At 38.3% G+C, this 21583-nt stretch overlaps 1 protein-coding gene across 1 annotated transcript in view; it reads left to right on the forward strand.

Moving 5' to 3' along the window:
• The window catches only part of TTN (titin), a 299294-nt gene that overhangs the window by 79652 nt on the left and 198059 nt on the right, over positions 1-21583 (forward strand). Inside the window, 40 exon segments of the mRNA XM_049772873.1 lie at positions 682-1245; positions 1737-2018; positions 2113-2391; positions 2800-3078; positions 3177-3455; positions 3573-3860; positions 3977-4255; positions 4348-4629; positions 4717-4995; positions 5108-5386; positions 5490-5768; positions 5890-6177; positions 6308-6586; positions 6746-7027; positions 7129-7407; positions 7527-7805; positions 7919-8197; positions 8301-8588; positions 8802-9080; positions 9299-9580; positions 11037-11315; positions 11429-11710; positions 12376-12654; positions 12764-13051; positions 13199-13477; positions 13577-13855; positions 13963-14241; positions 14350-14637; positions 14757-15044; positions 15583-15864; positions 16127-16405; positions 16523-16804; positions 16961-17239; positions 17324-17611; positions 17797-18075; positions 18170-18448; positions 18548-18826; positions 18953-19240; positions 19384-19671; positions 21080-21361. Coding sequence (XP_049628830.1) covers positions 682-1245; positions 1737-2018; positions 2113-2391; positions 2800-3078; positions 3177-3455; positions 3573-3860; positions 3977-4255; positions 4348-4629; positions 4717-4995; positions 5108-5386; positions 5490-5768; positions 5890-6177; positions 6308-6586; positions 6746-7027; positions 7129-7407; positions 7527-7805; positions 7919-8197; positions 8301-8588; positions 8802-9080; positions 9299-9580; positions 11037-11315; positions 11429-11710; positions 12376-12654; positions 12764-13051; positions 13199-13477; positions 13577-13855; positions 13963-14241; positions 14350-14637; positions 14757-15044; positions 15583-15864; positions 16127-16405; positions 16523-16804; positions 16961-17239; positions 17324-17611; positions 17797-18075; positions 18170-18448; positions 18548-18826; positions 18953-19240; positions 19384-19671; positions 21080-21361 — 11550 coding nt within the window.

Genomic DNA, 21583 nt, shown 5'->3' on the forward strand with positions numbered 1-21583 from the left:
AGTGACTTCTGAGCACAGAGTCAGAAGTAACCCCTGAGTGCTGCCGGGTATGACCCAAAAACCAAAAAGACAAGTTGGCCTGGTGGCCTTGAGCAGGTAGGATTCATAGCTAGCAACCCATATGATCTCCCAGGCCTGACAAGAGTGATCGTTGGGAACAGAATCAGGAATAAGCTCTGAGTGCTGCATGTGGCCCCAAAATTCAAAAAAAAAAGTTGACTTATTAATGATTTTCTTGTCAGTTGACACAAGGGTTTGAATTTATAAAATGGCTAAATCTTATCACTTAATATTCCTACTCTTCAGAAAAGTCAGTAGATTTCCTTTATCTTATTAGTTTTCTAATTATCAGAATTAAAGTGTAACTGAATGCCTTAAAACAAAATTCAAACAATCAATAACTAAATTGGACAAATAGGTAACAGTTAATATTGCTAAATAAAGGAACATTTATTCTCTTCTTTGATAGACATTGAAAGTGATATCTCTCATCTATAAATAAAGCACTCTCATTTCTTTCATTTTACAAATCTTTTCATCTTATTAATGCATTACCCAACTTTTAAGTACTGTCTTATGTCTATTGGAAGCTTTAGCTTATCATTTGTTTTCTTGGAATACATGGTTACAGTAAGTGCTTTGGTGGGGACAAAATATAACAATGATAAATTTCTTTTGCAGAAGCGTATCCACCAACGTTTCTCTCCAGACCTAAGTCCATTACGACTTTTGTGGGTAAGGCAGCCAAGTTCCTCTGCACAGTGTCAGGGACTCCTGTGATTGAAACCATTTGGCAGAAAGATGGTGCTGCCCTCTCCTCTTCACCTGATCACAAGATTTCAGACGTAGACAACAAACATAGTTTAGAACTCTCCAATCTTACCATTCAAGATAGAGGCATTTACTCTTGTAAGGCTTCTAATAAGTTTGGAGCTGACATTTGCCAAGCTGAGTTGATCATAATCGACAAACCACATTTCATTAAAGAACTAGAGCCTGTGCAATCAGCTATCAATAAGAAAATTCACCTTGAGTGTCAAGTAGATGAAGACAGGAAAGTCACTGTGACATGGAATAAAGATGGGCAAAAACTCCCTCCTGGGAAAGATTATAAGATCTCTTTTGAAGATAAAATAGCTTCACTTGAGATTCCCCTGGCCAAACTGAAAGATTCAGGAACCTATGTTTGCACAGCTTCAAATGAGGCTGGAAGTAGCTCCACTTCGGCAGCAGTAGCTATCAGAGGTAAGAAATGAATGGCTGTTATTTTTACTTTCTTCTCTAAAAGTATACTTCAGTAGAAAAATTGTTGAACAACTATACAGTTGAGGCATTTTGTTGTTAAAATAGTTTTATCCAAGCAAACATTTTGTTTGGGGGAAATCCTAGCATTGTTTGTGCTTATATTTTTCACTGTTCATGTCTTATTTTTGTTCTTTTTAAAAGTACTATTAACAAAACTTGCTTAAATGTGGTTTTCTAAGAATTATGTCTATGCCATACTAAGTTATCTCCTTTCAGATGCTTGTCTTTGGTATGAGCAGAGTTTGCTTGTTTTGATCAAGATTCTCTTAATTTAAAGCAATTAAAGCCATGTAAACACAAAATGCTACTAAGTGTATTCCAAAATTTTCAGAAATTTGTGATGATATGTTCAATGTGTCCTTTTTGTTGTATGTGTCCACTTTGCTTTTGTGGAGTTTCTACTTCTTTTTTTGTTTCTTAACTTCATGTAGAACCTCCATCCTTTGTGAAGAAGGTGGATCCCTCTTACTTAATGCTCCCAGGCGAATCAGCACGCCTCCAGTGCAAACTCAAAGGTTCACCTGAGATCCAGATTACTTGGTTTAAAAATAACAAAGAACTTAATGAGAGCAACACCATCAGGATGTCTTTTGTCAATTCGGAGGCTATACTTGATATTACGGATGTCAAAGTGGAAGACAGTGGGAACTACTCATGTGAGGCAGTGAATGATGTTGGCAGTGACAGCTGTAGTGCTGAAGTGGTTATCAAAGGTCTGTTTATTGCCGTTTTTTTTCTTAGAGAAAAGATTTTCTTTTTAAAATGCTTGTAGTACCTGACTTACCTGATGCTTTCCTGCTTTCATAGAACCACCGTCTTTCGTCAAAACTCTTGAGCCTGCAGATATAGTGAGAGGAACAAATGCCCTCCTACAGTGTGAAATCTCAGGCACTGGCCCATTTGAAATTAGCTGGTTCAAAGATAAGAAGCAAATTCGAAGTAGCAAAAAATACAGGTTGTTTTCGCAGAAGTCTCTTGTGTGCCTGGAGATCTTTTCTTTCAATAGTGCTGATGTTGGTGACTATGAATGTGTGGTTGCCAATGAAGTTGGGAAGTGTGGCTGTGTTGCAACACACTTATTAAAAGGTTAGTGCTTGGAAACTTCTCTCTTGGACCAATGGCTTTCTTAACCCTTTTCAGGAAAATTGGTACTTTTCTTCTCCTAACCATTGAAAATGTGTTTTACCTTTGGTTTGATCTGGGACCTTGGGGACAAATCAGTGACCTTCATTCCATCTTTATTATGAACCAGTGTAAATATTTTAGTCTCTGATAACAAAAGAGATTACCTGATAAGCCTTTTTTGTTGCTTTTAACCATATATTTTCTGTGTTTCTCTCTCTTGGTTGCAATCGTAACCACTCTTCTCACATTTTAGCTCTTCTGGTTAATCTATTTTATAAAATAGAAATATTGTAGAAGATAAATGTAATTTAGATAAACCCTTCAATGTATGTGATGTTGAAAATGCTTTTATTTACTTTCTTTAACTAGAACCACCAACCTTTGTAAAGAAAGTAGATGATTTCACAGCACTAGCAGGGCAAACTGTTACTTTGCAAGCTGCTGTGAGAGGATCGGAACCTATTTCTGTCACATGGATGAAAGGACAAGAGATCATTAAAGAAGATGGGAAAATCAAAATGAGCTTTTCCAATGGGGTGGCAGTTTTGATAATCCCTGATGTACAGATTAGTTTTGGTGGCAAATACACATGTCTGGCTGAAAATGAAGCTGGAAGCCAAACATCCGTTGGGGAATTAATAGTTAAAGGTTAGTGTAGAAACATTTTAGTTCTGAATCAGTGTTTCCATTTAAATTGATACCCTATGAGACAATGCAGAATCCTAACTATTTAATAACCATCATAGAACCTGCAAAAATCATTGAGAGAGCAGAACTGATCCAGGTGACAGCAGGAGACCCAGCCACGCTGGAGTACACAGTTGCAGGCACCCCAGAACTCAAGCCCAAGTGGTACAAAGATGGGAAACCTTTGGTTGCCAGTAAAAAATACCGAATAAGTTTCAAAAACAACGTTGCCCAGCTCAAATTTTATTCTGCTGAACTTCATGATAGTGCCCAATACACGTTTGAGATTTCCAATGAAGCGGGCAGCAGTTCCTGTGAAACAACGTTCACTGTATTAGGTTAGTATCACCAGAAACCTGGGATGTGTATTCCTTAGGAAACCAACAAATGCCCCCAAATCAAATCACTGAGCACATTTCCATATTCTTCTTTCTTCCCTTCTGTGCCATGAACAGATCGAGACATTGCTCCATTTTTTACCAAACCACTCCGCAATGTGGATAGTGTGGTCAGCGGTACCTGCAGGCTGGATTGCAAAATTGCTGGCTCCCTCCCAATGAGGGTGTCCTGGTTTAAGGATGGTAAAGAACTATCCTCTTCTGACAAATACCAAACAACCTTTGTGGAAGGCACAGCCTCTTTAGACATAAGCAGAGTAGATATAAATGATGCCGGGAATTTCACCTGTCGAGCCACCAACTCTGTGGGAAGCAAGGACAGCAGTGGAGCCCTGATTGTGCAAGGTTGGCTGGAGACTGCATTTTCTTCTTACTAAATGCACCATGTTCACATTAAGTCTTCTCTCCTTAGATGGTGCCTGGTAATCCTTTGAAATTCTTTCTTATACCTCTTTCTTTAGAACCACCCACTTTTGTAACTAAACCTGCATCCAAAGATGTTCTGCCTGGCTCAGCAGTCTGCCTGAAGAGCACCTTCCAAGGGTCTACTCCCCTCACAATAAGATGGTTTAAGGGTGACAAAGAGCTGGTTTCTGGTGGAAGCTGCTACATCACCAAAGAAGCTTTAGAAAGTTCTTTGGAACTTTATGCAGTCAAAACATCCGACTCAGGCACCTACACGTGTAAAGTCAGCAATGTAGCCGGTGGTGTGGAGTGCAGTGCAAACTTATTTGTAAAAGGTTTGCATTGTTTTCTTGATCTCTTAATGCCATCCCAATTGCAGATTCTTCCCTGGTTTTCTTATTTCTGCATTATTCCTTTTCTTTCACAGAACCTGCCACATTTGTTGAAAAGTTAGAGCCATCACAATTATTGAAGAAGGGAGATGCCAGCCAGTTGACCTGCAAAGTCACTGGCACCCCTCCAATTAAAATAACATGGTTTGCTAATGATAGAGAGATTAAGGAGAGCAGCAAACACAAAATGTCCTTTGTGGAATCCACTGCAGTTCTAAAACTTGCAGATGTTGCTGTCGAAGACAGTGGCGAATATATGTGTGAGGCAAAAAATGAGGCTGGTAGTGACCACTGCAGCAGCATTTTAATAGTCAAAGGTTTGTGTTTACATTGCCCCTGATCCTATCACAGCTGTTGCCGATAGCACAGACCCATTAACTCAATATAATTTTTTCCCACTATAGAGTCACCTTACTTTACCAAGGAATTTAAGCCCATTGAGGTGTTGAAGGAGTATGATGTCATGTTGCTGGCCGAGGTGGCAGGTACACCTCCCTTTGACATTACTTGGTTCAAAGACAACACCACGCTGCGAAGTGGTCGGAAATATAAAACCTTCATTCAGGATCAGATGGTCAGTTTGCAGATTCTCAAGTTTGTAGCTGCAGATGCTGGTGAATACCAGTGTCGGGTGACCAATGAGGTGGGCAGCAGTACCTGCAGTGCCAGGGTAACTTTAAGAGGTATGTGCCATGCAAATAATGGGCTGGCTCTTCTGTAGATTTAACTGTTTGAAAACAAAGAGTCTAGTTTGCCCTAGAACTGGCATTGATGGAGAATTTATTCTTCCATTAGAACCCCCAAGTTTTGTCAAGAAGATTGAGAGTACCAGCTCCCTTCGAGGAGGCACAGCTGCCTTCCAGGCTTCTCTGAAAGGTTCCATACCAATCACCGTGACTTGGTTCAAAGACAATGATGAGCTCACTGAAGATGATAGTATAAGAATGGTCTTCGAGAACAATGTGGCTAGTCTATACCTCAGTGGCATTGAAGTCAAGCATGATGGGAAGTATGTCTGTCAAGCCAAAAATGATGCAGGCATACAAAGATGTTCAGCCATGCTCTCGGTGAAAGGTTGGTTCAGGAAGCTTACTGTGGGCTAGTTAGGGAGAAAATAGAATTTTAAGCCATTTAGTAGAGAAACTCACAATCCATGCCTTTCCCTTTGTTTTTACAGAACCTGCCAGAATCACAGAAGAGGCTGTGTCTATAGATGTAACCCAAGGAGACCCAGCCACTTTGCAGGTTAAATTTTCAGGGACTAAAGAAATTATAGCCAAATGGTTTAAAGATGGCAAAGAACTGACCCTGGGTCCAAAATATAAAATCAGTGTCACAGACACAGTCTCTATATTGAAGATAATTTCCACAGAAAAGAAAGATAGTGGAGAATATACTTTTGAGGTCCAAAATGATGTTGGGAGAAGCAGCTGCAAGGCTAGCATTAATGTATTAGGTTGGTATTGCCCTTCTAAGGGAGAGAAACTGGGCATTTCTATGTTCATCTCTTACAATTTAAGAGAAAATACTAATTAGCAGATGGGCCTAACCTTCTTTTTCACATTTTTACTGCTTAGATCTTATCATACCTCCCTCATTTACCAAAAAACTGAAGAAAATGGACAGCATTAAAGGATCTTTTATTGACTTAGAATGTATAGTGGCTGGGTCCCATCCCATAAGCATCCAGTGGTTCAAAGATGACCATGAAATATCAACTAATGAAAAATACAAGTTCTCTTTTCATGACAACACTGCTTTCTTGGAAATCAGTCAGCTAGAAGGTGCTGACAGTGGGACATATACCTGTTCTGCCACGAACAAAGCAGGACACAACCAGTGCAGTGGCCATCTGACTGTCAAAGGTTGGCAGCTTTTTAATCTCTACCTGTCAAGAACTTGTTTCTCTTTCATTTCTTAATGCTTATCTGTGTTACACAGTTCTAAAATAAGCATTCCTTTTTTTCCTCTTTCTTTCCCCTTCTTTTGCCTCAGAACCCCCTTACTTTGTGGAAAAGCCACAGTCACAAGACATCAATCCCAGTACAAGAGTTCAGCTAAAGGCTCTTGTTGGTGGCACTGTGCCCATGACAATTAAGTGGTTTAAAGATAACAAAGAACTGCACTCAGGATCGGCTCGCTCAATTTGGAAAGATAACACATCGACCATTCTAGAACTCTTTTCTGCCAAAGCCACTGATTCGGGGACCTACATCTGCCAACTAAGCAATGACGTTGGCTCAGCAACCAGTAAAGCCACTCTTTTTGTAAAAGGTCTGGTCTCTACATCTTGCTTTCTTTCTTGTCTAGATTTTCATGGGTGCAGAAGGCAGGTTGGGGAAGAGGAGGGAAGAGACTTAAAGATTAAGTTTTTTCTCATTGGTCTTTGTTCTTAAATATAATCAACATCACACTTTCCTTCCCTGTCTTTAGAACCTCCTCAATTCATTAAGAAGCCCAGCCCAGTATTAGTACTGAAGAATGGACAGTCTACAACTTTTGAGTGTCAAATAACAGGCACTCCTGAAATCAAAGTTTCTTGGTATCTGGATGGGAATGAAGTAACTGCCATTGAGAAACATGGCATTTCCTTTGTGGATGGTTTAGCCACTTTCCAAATTTCTGGTGCCAGGATAGAGAATAGCGGGACTTATGTCTGTGAAGCTCGAAATGATGCAGGCACAGCAAGCTGCAGTATTGAATTAAAAGTGAAAGGTTTGTTACTGCACCTATTTTTTTACTTAGGCTGGACTGCTGGCTTTTCTCCTAGTCTTCCTTTGAGTAAGCTAGTCTCTGTCTTCTTTTTGAATTTTCAGAACCTCCCACCTTTCTCAGGGAGCTAAAACCTGTGGAAGTAGTGAGGGATACTGATGTGGAGCTGGAGTGTGAAGTTGCAGGAACATCTCCATTTGAAGTCACATGGTTAAAGAATAACAAAGAAATTCGAAGTAGCAAAAAGTACACACTGACTGATAGAGTGTCTGTATTTAACCTCCACATAACTAAGTGTGACTCTTCAGACACTGGGGAATACCAGTGCATTGTGTTCAATGAAGGTGGCAGTTGCTCCTGTACCACAAGAGTCTCCCTGAAAGGTCAGTTAGACTACTAGGAAGCAGGCCACCAAATAAAAGTTAATATAATATTCTATGAATTTATCAATGCAGATAGGAGATAAAAGTATCTCCCTCCCCCCATTCTCTTTTAATCACAGAGCCACCATCATTCACCAAGAAGATAGAAAATGTCACCACTGTTTTGAAAAGTTCCGCCACCTTTCAGAGTACTGTAGCAGGTTCTCCCCCCATTTCTATCACCTGGATAAAGGATGACCAGATTCTTGAGGAAGATGATAATGTTCAGATTTCATTTGTGAATAATGTGGCTACCCTTCAGATCACAGCTGTGGACAATGGACATAGCGGGAGGTATACATGTCAAGCCAAAAATGAGTCAGGAGTGGAACGCTGCTACGCTTTCCTTTTAGTGCAAGGTTTGTAAGCTATTCCCATCTGAAGTTAGTTTGTGAAGACAGCTTTACAAATATCTATTCCTTCTCCTGGAATATATCAATGAAACTCAATCACATTTTAATCCTTACTGCAGAGCCTGCTCAAATCATAGAGAAAGCTAAATCTGTTGATGTGACAGAGAAAGATCCAGTGACCTTGGAATGTGTTGTGGCTGGAACACCAGAACTCAGAGTGAAATGGCTTAAAGATGGAAAGCAAATCATGCCCAGTAGATATTTTTCCATGAGTTTTGAAAATAATGTGGCCAGTTTTAGGATTCAGTCAGTGATGAAACAAGACAGTGGTCAATATACTTTCAAAGTTGAAAATGACTTTGGAAGCAGCAGCTGTGATGCACACCTAAGAGTGCTAGGTTTGTATCTTGACTGATCATCTTCCCTTATTTAGACTATATTCTGTCTTAACGAATGGCCACATATTAATGGTCGGGTTTTTTATCTGCTTGCGTTGAATAGATCAAAATATTCCTCCATCATTCATCAAAAAATTAACTAAAATGGACAAAGTTCTGGGCACATCTATTAATATGGAGTGTAAAGTTTCTGGGTCACTTCCCATTGAAGCTCACTGGTTTAAAGATGGAAAAGAAATTTCTACAAGTGCAAAATACAGACTTGTATGTCATGAGAACACGATGTCACTGGAAGTTAATAATCTGGAATTAGAAGACACTGCAAATTATACCTGCAAAGTGTCAAATGTAGCAGGGGATGATGCATGTAGTGCCATCTTAACTGTGAAAGGTTAGAATTTCTTTACTTCTTTATTCTTCTATTTTAACACTAAAAGCATATCTTCTTTAAAGCTTAAAAAAGATCTCAATTTAGAGGCATGTTTATTGGGTTCAAAAGATATCTTGTCATAATCTTTTTATGTAATATTTCTTATGTGTACACATCACTGTCAAAAACATTTCAAGGAAATTTAATGAAATAAATTTTTCTTAAAACCTATAGAACCACCAAGCTTTCTAGTGAAACCTGACCGACAACAAGCCATTCCTGATTCTACTGTGGAATTTAAAGCAGTCCTGAAAGGAACACCCCCATTTAAAATAAAGTGGTTTAAGGATGATATGGAACTTGCCTCTGGACCTAAATGTTTCATTGGCTTGGAAGGGTCAACTAGTTTCTTAAATCTCTACTCAGTGGATGCTTCAAAGGCTGGACAATATACTTGTCAAGTTACCAATGATGTTGGTAGCGACTCTTGTACTACAATGTTGCTTGTGACAGGTGTGAAAATTTTCATGTTTTATGTTTCTGTCTTACCTGTGGCTTCTGATTTTTCTATAATCACTAGAATGCATCTAGTCAATCAAGAAAGTGCTCTTTTTTCTAACATTGTACACTCTATTTGCCAGCCACTGCTCTATTTTTTCCATGTACTACCTTATGTAACTTTTGTCACTCATTTCTGTTTTTCCTTAATCTCCTCTTTCTTCACTCTCTAGAACCACCAAAGTTTGTAAAGAAATTAGAAGCATGCAAAATAGTGAAATCGGGTGATTCAGCACGACTTGAGTGCAAGATAACTGGATCCCCAGAAATCAAAGTTGTGTGGTACAGAAATGAACAGGAACTTCCAGCCAATGATAAATATAGAATGACTTTCATGGATTCAGTAGCTGTCCTTCAGATGAACAATCTTGGTACTGAGGACAGTGGGGATTTCATTTGTGAGGCTCAGAATCCTGCTGGCAGTACAAGCTGCAGTGCCAAGATTATAGTCAAAGGTAGAAATCTTCTATTTCTTATTTTCTAAATTATAATTTTTTACCCCTTAGGTATTATAGCTCTTCACTTTTTTATTATCATTTTAGCTTCAATTTGAGATCAGGGTATTTTCATAATATTCTTATTAGTATTTTCCTAATTGAGTATTATTTCAGTTTTATAGTGTTATTCTTATTTGCTTAGATATAGGTAATCATTCTAAGGTATTTTTCTTGCCATTGTTTTGATCATCTCAGCTTATTAACTTCTTACTTCAAATTCAATGTTTAAAAACATGTCCCAAAGAAAGAAGCCTTTATAGACAACATGTGTGTTTAGTACCAGAAATTGAATTCATATGCAGCATTTGCTTTACCACAAGTCCATAGCCTAGGCATTCAACAGAAGCATTTTAATGTTCTATTTTATCTCAGTTTATATAATAATTATCATTATAATACTCAACTATAATAACAAATATTTACCACTCATGTGTCACCCATATAACAGATTTTAACCTTTAAAATCAGACCACTGGGACCAAAGCAATGGATAGGTCATTTGCCTTGCACGTGGCCAACCTGGGTACAATCTCTGGCATTCCATATGGTCCCTCAAGCTACCAGGAGCGATTTCTGAGTGCAGAGCATGGAGTACCTCTTGAGCGCCTCCAGATGTGGCTCAAAAATAAACAAAAAGATCAGACCATTTTGTATTTTTTTCTTTTTCAAGAATTAGATCTACCTTTTAAAAATTAGATGGCAATGTGCCTTTATGTAAATAATTCTAATATTTTATGCTGCCATTTTCTAGTGTTCTTGTCACAAAACCAAAAATGAGTTTGCCCCATATGAAAAATGAATGAAATAGTCATTTGTTGAAATAAAGGACATATAATAGATGTGGTGAATTTTACATCCTGTCACATACATTTTATATGTACTACATGAATATAGTGTTAATATATTTGGGAATGGCAATTTTAAAAATGATTTTTGTATCAACCTTCAGAATCCAAGAGATATGAGTAGATAGAATGTTGAACTTCAGGGACTGAGTAATAGCACAGCAGTAGGGCATTTGCTTTGCACGCGCCAACCAAGATGGACCCTGGCTCAATTTCTGGCATCCCATATGGTCTCCGGAGCCTGCCAGGAGTGATTTTTGAGTGCAGAGCTAGGAATAACCCCAGAGCACTGCCAGGTGTAATCCACCCCACCCTACCCCCAAAAAAAGAATGTTGAACTTCTTTGTTAGCTCATCCAGGGTTCTGATCTGGGTTACCTGGCAACGAAATTGGGTGGTTTTATAAATGCTAATGAGCTCTCTGAGGCTGGCATTTTTAAAGTGACATGCTGGATACTATTTACATCTTAAATCTTGATTTTTCTTTCAATTTAAAAACAGAAGAGGTAACACTTATTCTAAGATATTAAGTAGCCCAATTCATTTAAAAAACATTCTTGCTTTTCACAGAACCACCTGTTTTTAGCAGCTTCCCTCCTGTAGTAGAAACACTTAAAAATACTGAAGTTCGTCTTGAATGTGAGCTTTCGGGAACACCACCATTTGAAGTGGTATGGTATAAAGACAAGAGGCAGCTTCGAAGTAGCAAAAAATACAAGATTGCGTCCAAAAACTTTCATGTCAGTATTCACATTCTCAACGTTGAAACGTCAGACATGGGTGAATATCACTGCAAAGCACAGAATGAAGTAGGAAGTGAGACTTGCATTTGTACTGTAAAGTTAAAAGGTAAGCATATTTCCTGCAGACCGCAGAAAAGGCAGGAATGTGCAAAATACTTCTTTTTCTCCTCTTTTCTGGACAATCTTGCCAGTAATTTCCATCTGTCTTTTCCTGTTCAGAACCACCAAGATTTGTCTCCAAACTGAGTAGCCTCACTGTTGTAGCTGGTGAGCCCGCTGAGTTACAAGCCTCCATAGAAGGTCCCCAGCCTATGACTGTCCAGTGGCTTAAAGACAAGGAAGAAGTCGTTAGAGAAAGTGAAAACATAAAAATCACATTTGTGGAAAACATTGCAACTCTACAATTTTCTAAAGCAGAACCAGCTAATGCTGGGAAATATATCTGCCAAATCAAGAATGATGGTGGAATGAGAGAGAACATGGCCACACTGACTGTTTTAGGTTGGTACAATATGATAGACTAGGTCCCTATAGAAGGCAGTGCCATAAATTCTTAAGAGTTACTAGTAGAATCTCCTTTTCTGAATTTCTTACAGAACTATTTTGACCCTTCCTGTGAGATTTAGGGAACCACTTTAATCTCTCAAACACTTCCCTGTTGAAAAAAAATTTTTTAATTAGGCATGTGTTTTATTGTTTACTTACTACTTTTCCTAATTATCAAGAAAATGTAGTACTATATTTTGTTGAAGCAAGAGAAAAATTGGGAGCCTAGGATATACTTACATCTATTTTGTTTCCAAAGTTCTATAAAATTGACAATAACTCAATAATTCAGCAAATCTTTGTTCAACTTTTAAATAGTCATTTTTGGCACTCAACACAGAGCATAAATGCTGAATTGATATAGTATTCACTCTAGAGAGACTCAAGTGACAAATCAATGTGCATTGTCTAAGTTACATTGTTTGTGAAATTAATTTTAGCACATATATATTCCTTGATAATAACTTTCATGATTTTCTAACAATTACAGAATCACATTTAATCTAATCATCTAGAAATAAAGCACTATCTTTGGTGGGGGGAATATATAATGACCTTAAGAGTAGAAAACATAGAAAATGTCAAAGACTTTGACAGAGAGCTCTCACATTTTATTTCAGAACCTGCAGTCATTGTTGAAAAGGCAGGACCAATGACAGTGACTGTAGGAGAAATGTGTACTCTTGAGTGTAAGGTGGCTGGTACTCCTGAACTCTCTGTTGAATGGTACAAGGATGGAAAACTCTTGACAAGCAGCCAAAAGCATAAATTTAGCTTCTACAACAAAATATCTTCCTTAAAGATCGTCTCCATTGAAAAGCAAGATGCAGGCACATACACTTTCCAGGTTCAAAACAACGTTGGAAAAAGCAGCTGCACAGCTGTGGTTGATGTTTCAGGTTAGTTCTAATCTATTACTCCTGTGGCTTGTGAATGTTCACAAGTTTTCTTCTCTCAAATCTCCTCTACTTTCAAAGCATGACAAGTCTCTTGCCTTTCCTCACACAGACCGGATGGTTTCTCCTTCCTTCACACGAAGACTCAAAGATACATGTGGGGTGTTGGGTACTTCTTGCGTCTTGGAGTGTAAAGTGGCTGGATCATCACCTATCTCTGTTGCTTGGTTTCATGAGAAAACTAAAATTGTCAGTGGAGCAAAGTACCAAGCCATGTTTTCAGATAATATCTGCACATTACAGCTGAATTCTCTGGACTCATCAGATATGGGTAGTTACACATGTGTTGCTGCTAATGCCGCTGGGTCAGATGAATGCCGTGCAGTGTTGACTGTACAAGGTCAGTGTTGTTCACTCTACCCTGTCCTTACAAATTCTGGATGTGCACATCCAGGTTGATAGATATTATAAAATACTCTTTTTCAATTCAAAACCATAACTCAACTCAAGCTTATCAGAGTTTCTCATGTGCTTCATGTCTGTTTAGAGACACCTTCTTTTGTGAAGGAACCTGAACCTTTGGAAGTGCTACCAAGCAAAAATGTCACCTTCACTAGTGTGATTAGAGGAACCCCTCCATTCAAGGTTGGCTGGTTCAGAGGTGCCAGAGAACTGGTGAAGGGAGATAGATGCAACATCTATTTTGAAGATACTGTGGCAGAACTGGAATTATTTAATGTGGACATATCGCAGAGTGGGGAGTATACCTGTGTAGTGTCTAACAATGCTGGCCAAGCATCCTGCACTACTCATCTTTTTGTAAAAGGTGTGCTTGATTGTCTCTGTTCTTCCAGTTTTCTGTATAGGAATGTCTTTTTTTATATGGCTGTATTGTCTTTAACTTATGTGCTTTGTCACGCCCCAGAACCAGCTGCATTTGTGAAGAAATTAAGTGATCACTCTGTAGAACCAGGGAAGTCCATAATTCTGGAGGGGACCTACACTGGAACACTCCCCATTTCAGTTACCTGGAAAAAGGATGGTTTTAACATAACTCCATCTGAAAAATGCAGCATAGTCACAACAGAGAAAACTTGCATCCTGGAAATTTTGAGTAGCACACAAGGAGATGCAGGACACTACTCTTGTGAGATCGAAAATGAGGCAGGAAAAGATGTTTGTGAAGCTCGGGTATCAACATTAGGTGTGTTGTCTTATTCTCTGTGGGACAGTTGGCATTTTCTAATGGGAAATCTGGTATGCCTAGTTCTTTCTAATTTGACTTACTGATGGTGAGTCTTCTTTCTGTAGAACCTCCTTATTTTGTTACGGAACTGGAACCTGTGGAGGCATCAGTTGGAGATTCAGTTTCTTTACAGTGCCAAGTAGCTGGTACACCAGAAATTACAGTGTCTTGGTACAAAGGAGACACCAAGTTAAGGTCAACTCCTGAATACAGGACCTACTTTACAAACAATGTGGCTACACTTGTTTTTAATAAAGTAAATATCAATGACAGTGGAGAGTACACCTGTAAAGCAGAAAATAGTATAGGAACTGCATCTTCTACAACTGTCTTCAGAATTCAAGGTGATGTTAGTCTGGAAAATCAGAAATTTTTTTATGCGTCATTTTATCTTCATAAGAAAATCTTATTTTCAGCTACTAATACCTCAAGTGTTACTTGTTTTCTTACAGAGCGCCAACTCCCACCTTCCTTTGCAAGACAATTAAAGGACATTGAACAAACTGTGGGTTTACCAGTTACACTTACTTGTCGATTAAATGGCTCTGCACCCATCCAAGTGTGCTGGTACAGAGATGGTGTGCTTTTAAGAGATGATGAAAATCTACAGACATCATTTGTAGATAATGTTGCCACTTTGAAAATTTTGCAAACTGACTTGAGTCACTCTGGTCAATACTCTTGTTCAGCTTCTAATCCTCTTGGAACAGCGTCTTCTAGTGCTAGATTGACAGCAAGAGGTTTGTTCCTATGTTGATCTTTTTCTTTGAAAATCATGACTTCTTATTCACTATTGAAGTAGAAATGACCAACAGAAAGAGAATACGAAAATACAGTGCTTTTTGTTCTTATGTTGCAGAACCTAAAAAGTCTCCTTTCTTTGACATCAAGCCTGTATCCATAGATGTAATTGCAGGCGAAAGTGCTGATTTTGAGTGTCATGTGACTGGTGCTCAACCAATGCGAATTACTTGGTCAAAAGATAACAAGGAGATCCGTCCTGGAGGAAATTATACAATCACATGTGTGGGAAACACTCCCCATTTAAGAATTCTTAAAGTAGGCAAAGGAGACTCTGGTCAATATACTTGCCAAGCAACAAATGATGTTGGCAAAGACATGTGCTCAGCTCAGCTCAGTGTCAAAGGTGATCTTTTCATGGCATTTACCTATATTTTTTAATTCTCATCTTGGTTTACTCTTCTAAATTTTCTTAACTTTTAAACATTTGTAGTAAACTAACTTTATTGTTTGAATTTGTATTAAAAATCATATGACATTTATCAAGTTGATTCCTCTTTACATCATCCCTTGATTTATGTACTACATGTTATGCTATTAATATGCAGTCTAATTGAATATGTTAAGTGTTGTCTCAACTCTCCATTTTTCCTTTTCCATGTTTTTCAATTATGTTTATTTTTATTTATTATTACTAAACATTGTACAAGTATATCTTTGCTGTATTAACATATCTTTTAGATCCAAGCTACAAAAAAATCAACAATTAAATTTCTATAATATATTAAAAGACTTACTACAGTGTACTTTGTGGTGTAAAAAAATAGTGCAATAGACTTCAAACTATTTAGGAAACAATTATTTTACCAAAAAGGGTATTCTCAATAATAAACCAAATAAACATTCAAAATTAAACATAAGCTATTTTTCTTTTGATTTACTAGAACCTCCAAAATTTGTTAAGAAATTAGAAGCTTCAAAAGTAGCAAAGCAGGGAGAATCCATCCAACTGGAATGTAAAATCAGTGGTTCCCCAGAAATCAAAGTTGTGTGGTTCCGAAATGACAGTGAGCTTCACGAGAGTTGGAAATACAACATGACATTTGTTAACTCTGTGGCATTGCTAACCATCAATGAATCCAGCGCTGAGGACAGTGGTGACTATATCTGTGAAGCACATAATGGTGTTGGTAATGCCAGCTGCAGCACATCACTGACTGTTAAAGGTTAGAAACATGATTCTTTTTCTTTGTTCTCCTCTGATTTAGAGTCCTTCTCTGCCATATATGAGCTCCAAAGTAAAATAAAGGTTGAATTAAGGTTATTTGTTTTCATTCTTAAATTAGTTGTTATGAATTGTAGTATCTTATGTTTTTATTCTATCGGTGTTGTACTATAAACTCTATATGAATCTAGATCCATGAAGTCTAGTCTTCTTTTTTATCAGCAGTTTTTTATCTTTTGTCTTCTTTTCCCCTCTTCTTGTAGCTCCTCCTGTTTTCACACAGAAGCCTTCGCCAGTAGGAGCCCTTAAAGGGGCTGATGTTATCTTCCAGTGTGAAATTTCAGGGACCCCCCCATTTGAAGTGGTTTGGGTCAAAGATCGGAAGCAAGTTCGAAGCAGCAAGAAATTTAAAATCACCTCAAAAAATTTTGATACAAGTCTTCATATCCTCAGTCTTGAAGCCAATGACATAGGGGAATATCAGTGCAAAGCAACAAATGAGGTGGGATCTGACACTTGTCTTTGCACTGTCAAGTTCAAAGGTTTGTATGTGCAAGCACAAAAACATGTACCTCTTTTTCCAATCTTTCTTACTTGACTAATAACTTATATGGATATTATTCCCACTTTACTCTCTAACCACAAATTTCTTTCTTTAGAACCTCCACGATTTGTGAAAAAATTAAGTGACACCTCAACCCTCGTTGGGGATGCTATTGAGTTGCAGGCTATAGTAGAAGGCTTCAAGCCAATTTCTGTTGTTTGGCTGAAAGGCAAAGGTGATGTCATCAGAGAGAATGAAAATACTAAGATTTCATTCACTGACAACATTGCAACTCTCCAACTTCAAAGCCCAGAAGCCTCTGACTCTGGAAAATATATTTGCCAAATCAAAAATGATGCTGGAATGAGAGAATGTTCAGCAGCCTTGACTGTGCTAGGTTAGTAACCAAGGGCAATTTGAGAAAGAAGGACCAAATCTATTGGCCCATGGTCATTTTCTGTAGCTATTAGTTTTACCTAACAAGATGTTGATTTGGCTCTAATATTATTTGAAAGGTAGCTTTATTTTCAGTGCCATATACTTTTTCTTTTAGAACCAGCCAGAATCATAGAAAAACCAGAACCCATGACAGTCACTACTGGAAATCCTTTTGCTTTAGAGTGTGTAGTGGCTGGAACACCAGAACTTTCAGCTAAGTGGTTTAAAGATGGAAGAGAACTATCTGCAGACAGCAAACATCACATTACGTTCATCAACAAAGTGGCCTCACTTAAAATCCCCTCAGCAGAAATGAGTGACAAGGGATTATATAGCTTTGAAGTGAAAAATAATGTTGGTAAAAGTAACTGCACCATATCTGTCCACATTTCAGGTGAGTAGTATGAGGTTTTATTGAATTCATTATTCCTTCACACCTAAAAATAGAATTTAAAAAAAAAAATTCTTCTCTACATAGATCGAATTGTGCCTCCTTCCTTCATCCGCAAGCTGAAAGACATGAATGCTGCCTTGGGGGCATCGTTGGTTTTGGAATGCAGAGTCTCAGGCTCAGGCCCCATTTCAGTTGGCTGGTTTCTAAATGGAAATGAGATTGTGAGTGGGCCAAAATGCCAGCCCAGATTTTCAGAAAATGTCTGTACTCTGAATCTGAGTTTACTGGAGCCCTCGGATACTGGTGCATACACATGTGTGGCCACCAACGTGGCTGGTTCTGATGAGTGCTCAGCAATCGTGACTGTGCAAGGTCAGTGTTGAAAGTTCTATTCCATTGTTTCCTCTCTAGGACCCAATGCCTACCAACATGGAATCTCTTCATTTAGTCTCTTTTTTTAGTCCTAGAGTGCCCATGTTTTCAACTTGCAAAAGTACCTCTAACTTAAAATTTCTTGCCTTCTCCTCATCTCTCTCATCTCTACCCTGGGTATCTAGAACCACCATCTTTTGAACAAACTCCTGAATCTGTCGAAGTGTTACCTGGAATGAGCGTCACATTCACCAGTGTCATTAGAGGAACCCCTCCTTTCAAGGTCAGATGGTTCAAGGGCAGCCGTGAACTGGTCTCAGGAGAGTCATGCACCATCTCTCTGGAAGGTTCTGTCACTGAACTGGAGCTATTGGAGGTGGAGCCATCTCTGAGTGGAGAGTATTCTTGCCTGGTCACTAACGATGCTGGCAGCGCTTCCTGTACCACTCAACTTCTTGTCAAAGGTTCTCTTTTTTCTCCAATTCATGTGTCTTTCACAGTTTTTCCTAAATCTCCCTTTGAAAATGGCAAATTTACCCTCGTGTTATCTCCTTCTAGAACCAGCCACCTTTGTGAAAAGATTAGCTGACTGCCAAGTGGAGACAGGAAACCCCATAGTTCTTGAGGCCACATACTCAGGCACACCTCCCATCTCTGTGAGCTGGATGAAGAATGAATACCCGCTTTCACAGTCTCACAATTGCAGCATTACAATGACAGAGAAATCTACAATTCTGGAAATTCTTGATAGCACTAGAGAGGATTATGCACAATACAGTTGCCTGATAGAAAATGAGGCTGGTCAAGACATTTGTGAAGCTCTAGTGTCTGTTCTAGGTGTGTTGACAGTTATCTCTTTTTTTGTTCTCTTTTCTTTCTCTTATAACATCCTCTTTTAGTGGACATGATTTATCTTTACTCTCCTTTGTACCATAGAACCACCTTATTTTATTGAACCTCTGGCGCATGTGGAAGCAGCCATTGGAGAACCTATTACCTTACAGTGTAAAGTGGATGGAACCCCAGAAATTAGAATTTCTTGGTATAAGGAACACACAAAGCTACGATCAGCTCCAGCATATAAAATGCAGTTCAAAAATAATGTTGCCTCCTTTGTGATCAACAAAGTGGATCACAGTGATGTGGGAGAATATACATGCAAGGCAGAAAACAGTGTGGGGGCAGTGGCTTCTTCAGCTGTGCTTGTAATCAAAGGTGATGATAGCTTTCACAAGTCTTGCTGCCTGCTGGCAAATTTAAATTTCTTTAAGATATCAACATTTTACTATGTGGTGGGTGTTTCTTCCTCATAAATAAGGATTGTCCATAACTTCCTTTCAGAACGCAAACTTCCACCTTCCTTTGCAAGAAAACTGAAGGATGTTCAAGAAACTCTTGGCTTCCCAGTTGCCTTTGAATGCCGCATCAATGGCTCAGAACCTCTTCAAGTATCTTGGTACAAGGATGGGGTGCTTTTGAAAGATGATTCTAATTTGCAAACATCTTTTATTCATAATGTTGCAACCCTTCAGATTTTACAAACTGACCAGAGTCATGTTGGTCAGTATAATTGCTCAGCTTCTAATCCTCTTGGGACTGCTTCATCTAGTGCCAAGCTCATTCTTTCAGGTAAGTGTTCTTCATACTACACGTTCCATAATAAAACAGCTTCTATAATCTCAGCCACTCAGATGGCTGGTGCTACTTAGTTTCTGCTCCTTCTCTGGAAGCATGAAAACTGAAGTCACCATTTTGGTCTTCATTCTTTTCAGAGCATGAAGTGCCTCCTTTCTTTGATCTGAAGCCTGTATCTGTAGACCTTGCACTTGGAGAAAGTGGTTCTTTTAAATGTCACATAACTGGAACGGCGCCTATCAAAATCACTTGGGCCAAAGATAATCGAGAAATTCGCCCTGGAGGCAATTACAAGATGACTTTGGTTGAAAATACTGCCACTCTAACTGTTCTCAAAGTAGGCAAAGGAGATGCTGGGCAGTATACCTGCTATGCAAGCAATGTTGCTGGAAAAGACTCTTGTTCTGCTCATCTGGGTGTACAAGGTAGTTACACTTAAACAGAGAAGCAAGGTCTCTTACACTTTCAATATATTTTAAATAAAGGACAAAGGGTATAGTTAAATATTTTGTGTCTGGCCATGGACTAATAATTAAAATGATTAGATAGATCCAGGGGTTAGAATTTTAACTTTTTTAATAAAAAAGAAATGTAGGGGCTGGAGAGATAGCACAGCGGTAGAGCATTTTCCTTGCACGCAGCCAATCCAGGACAGACGGTAGTTTGAATCCCAGCATCCTATATGGTCCCCGTGCCTGCCAGGAGCGATTTCTGAGTGCAGAGCCAGGAGTAACCACTGAGCACTGGGTGTGACCCAAAATCAAACAAAAATAAATAAATAAAAGAAAAGAATACATACTGGGTAAACAGACTGGAATTCTATTCTAACACACAAAACTAGAAAGATGTTGAAGAAGGATTTTACAGAGAGAAAAAATCATCTTTAAACAAAAGTGTAGACTAAATCAAATAACTTATTTTCCATAGTTGTTAATAAACTAATGGATTTTTTCTCTCTCTAAGGAATATCATGGCCCCAAACTGTCAAACCATATAAGAGTCTGATTATGTTACCTTCTTTTTACTCTATCAGCCCCAGTTTAATAACTTGGGAACTGAAAAATACATCCAGAGTTGACTTTCTAGAAAACAGCCATTTCTTTCTATAGCATACTAATAGCTGCTACTGTCAGAAATTAAGCAACTCAGTGAGCTATTGGTCAAATACATAAAAAATTTTCTAAGGGTATTTGTCCTGGTATTTAATAGATATCTTGATATTAAAACAGATTTAATTAAAGCATCCCATTTGTTCTAAGACAGATAGCTAATATCTTTTCCCTCCTTGTGCATGAAATATTTTGCTTTGATTAATGTATAAAGCATTGCTTTCCCTACCTCAAAGGAAAATTATGAAGGGTAAAATAACTTAAGAAATAATCTACCTAAGAGCTCTAGGCAAAGGGATTCTAAAATCTTAAGATCATTGACCCAATTTTGCTATTTTGATTCTTTGTGATATAAAGTGAGTATCTTCACAGCCAGAGTAAACAAACAGATCTCTATTGGCTCATATGCAGGAGCATAGTTGAATTCTCTTATATGCTAGTACTTTGAGAACTTTCAGCAGATATGCATTGGGCCAGTAATCCTTTTGAGAAGAAAAATGCACAGAAGAATGCACAGTAGGAATTACAATCTGGGCACACATACATAAAGTTAAATTTAAGAATTTTATTTGTGTTTCATTTTATTGTTTTTCCTTAAAATGCAACAATTATTTTTTAAGAACTGAGGGCCCTCTGTTTGAGAGTATTTTTTATTTTTTGCTTCATCTTGAATTAAATGTCTTTTTCTCGACTTAATATTTTTATTTTTCTCTTGGTTCCATAGAACCACCGAGGTTCATTAAGAAGCTAGAACCTTCAAGAGTGGTGAAACAGGATGAAAGTACAAGATATGAATGTAAAATAGGAGGGTCTCCAGAAATAAAGGTTTTATGGTACAAAGATGAGACTGAAATTCAGGAGAGCAGTAAATTCCGAATGTCGTTCATTGACTCAGTGGCGGTGTTGGAAATGAGTAACCTCAGTGTTGAGGACAGTGGTGACTACACCTGTGAAGCCCGAAACGCAGCAGGCAGCGTGAGCAGTAGCACTGCCCTCAAAGTTAAAGGTCAGGTCTTACTTCTTGGTGTTGTTAGCCATTACCTCCTCCCTGATTGTCCTTGCAATTTCCTGTTAAAATCTTCATGCATGTTTTTACTTTTTCAAATTAGAAAACTGGAAGCAATATATTTTTTTTAGGTTAGAATGGAAACTTGGTTTATCCTCTTAGTTGTTTGTTGACAAAATACATCCCGTTTTTCATTTTCACATAATTTATTGCGTTCAAATT

The sequence above is a fragment of the Suncus etruscus genome, chromosome 5, assembly GCF_024139225.1.
Source record: "Suncus etruscus isolate mSunEtr1 chromosome 5, mSunEtr1.pri.cur, whole genome shotgun sequence".
In the NCBI taxonomy this organism is placed as follows: domain Eukaryota; kingdom Metazoa; phylum Chordata; class Mammalia; order Eulipotyphla; family Soricidae; genus Suncus; species Suncus etruscus.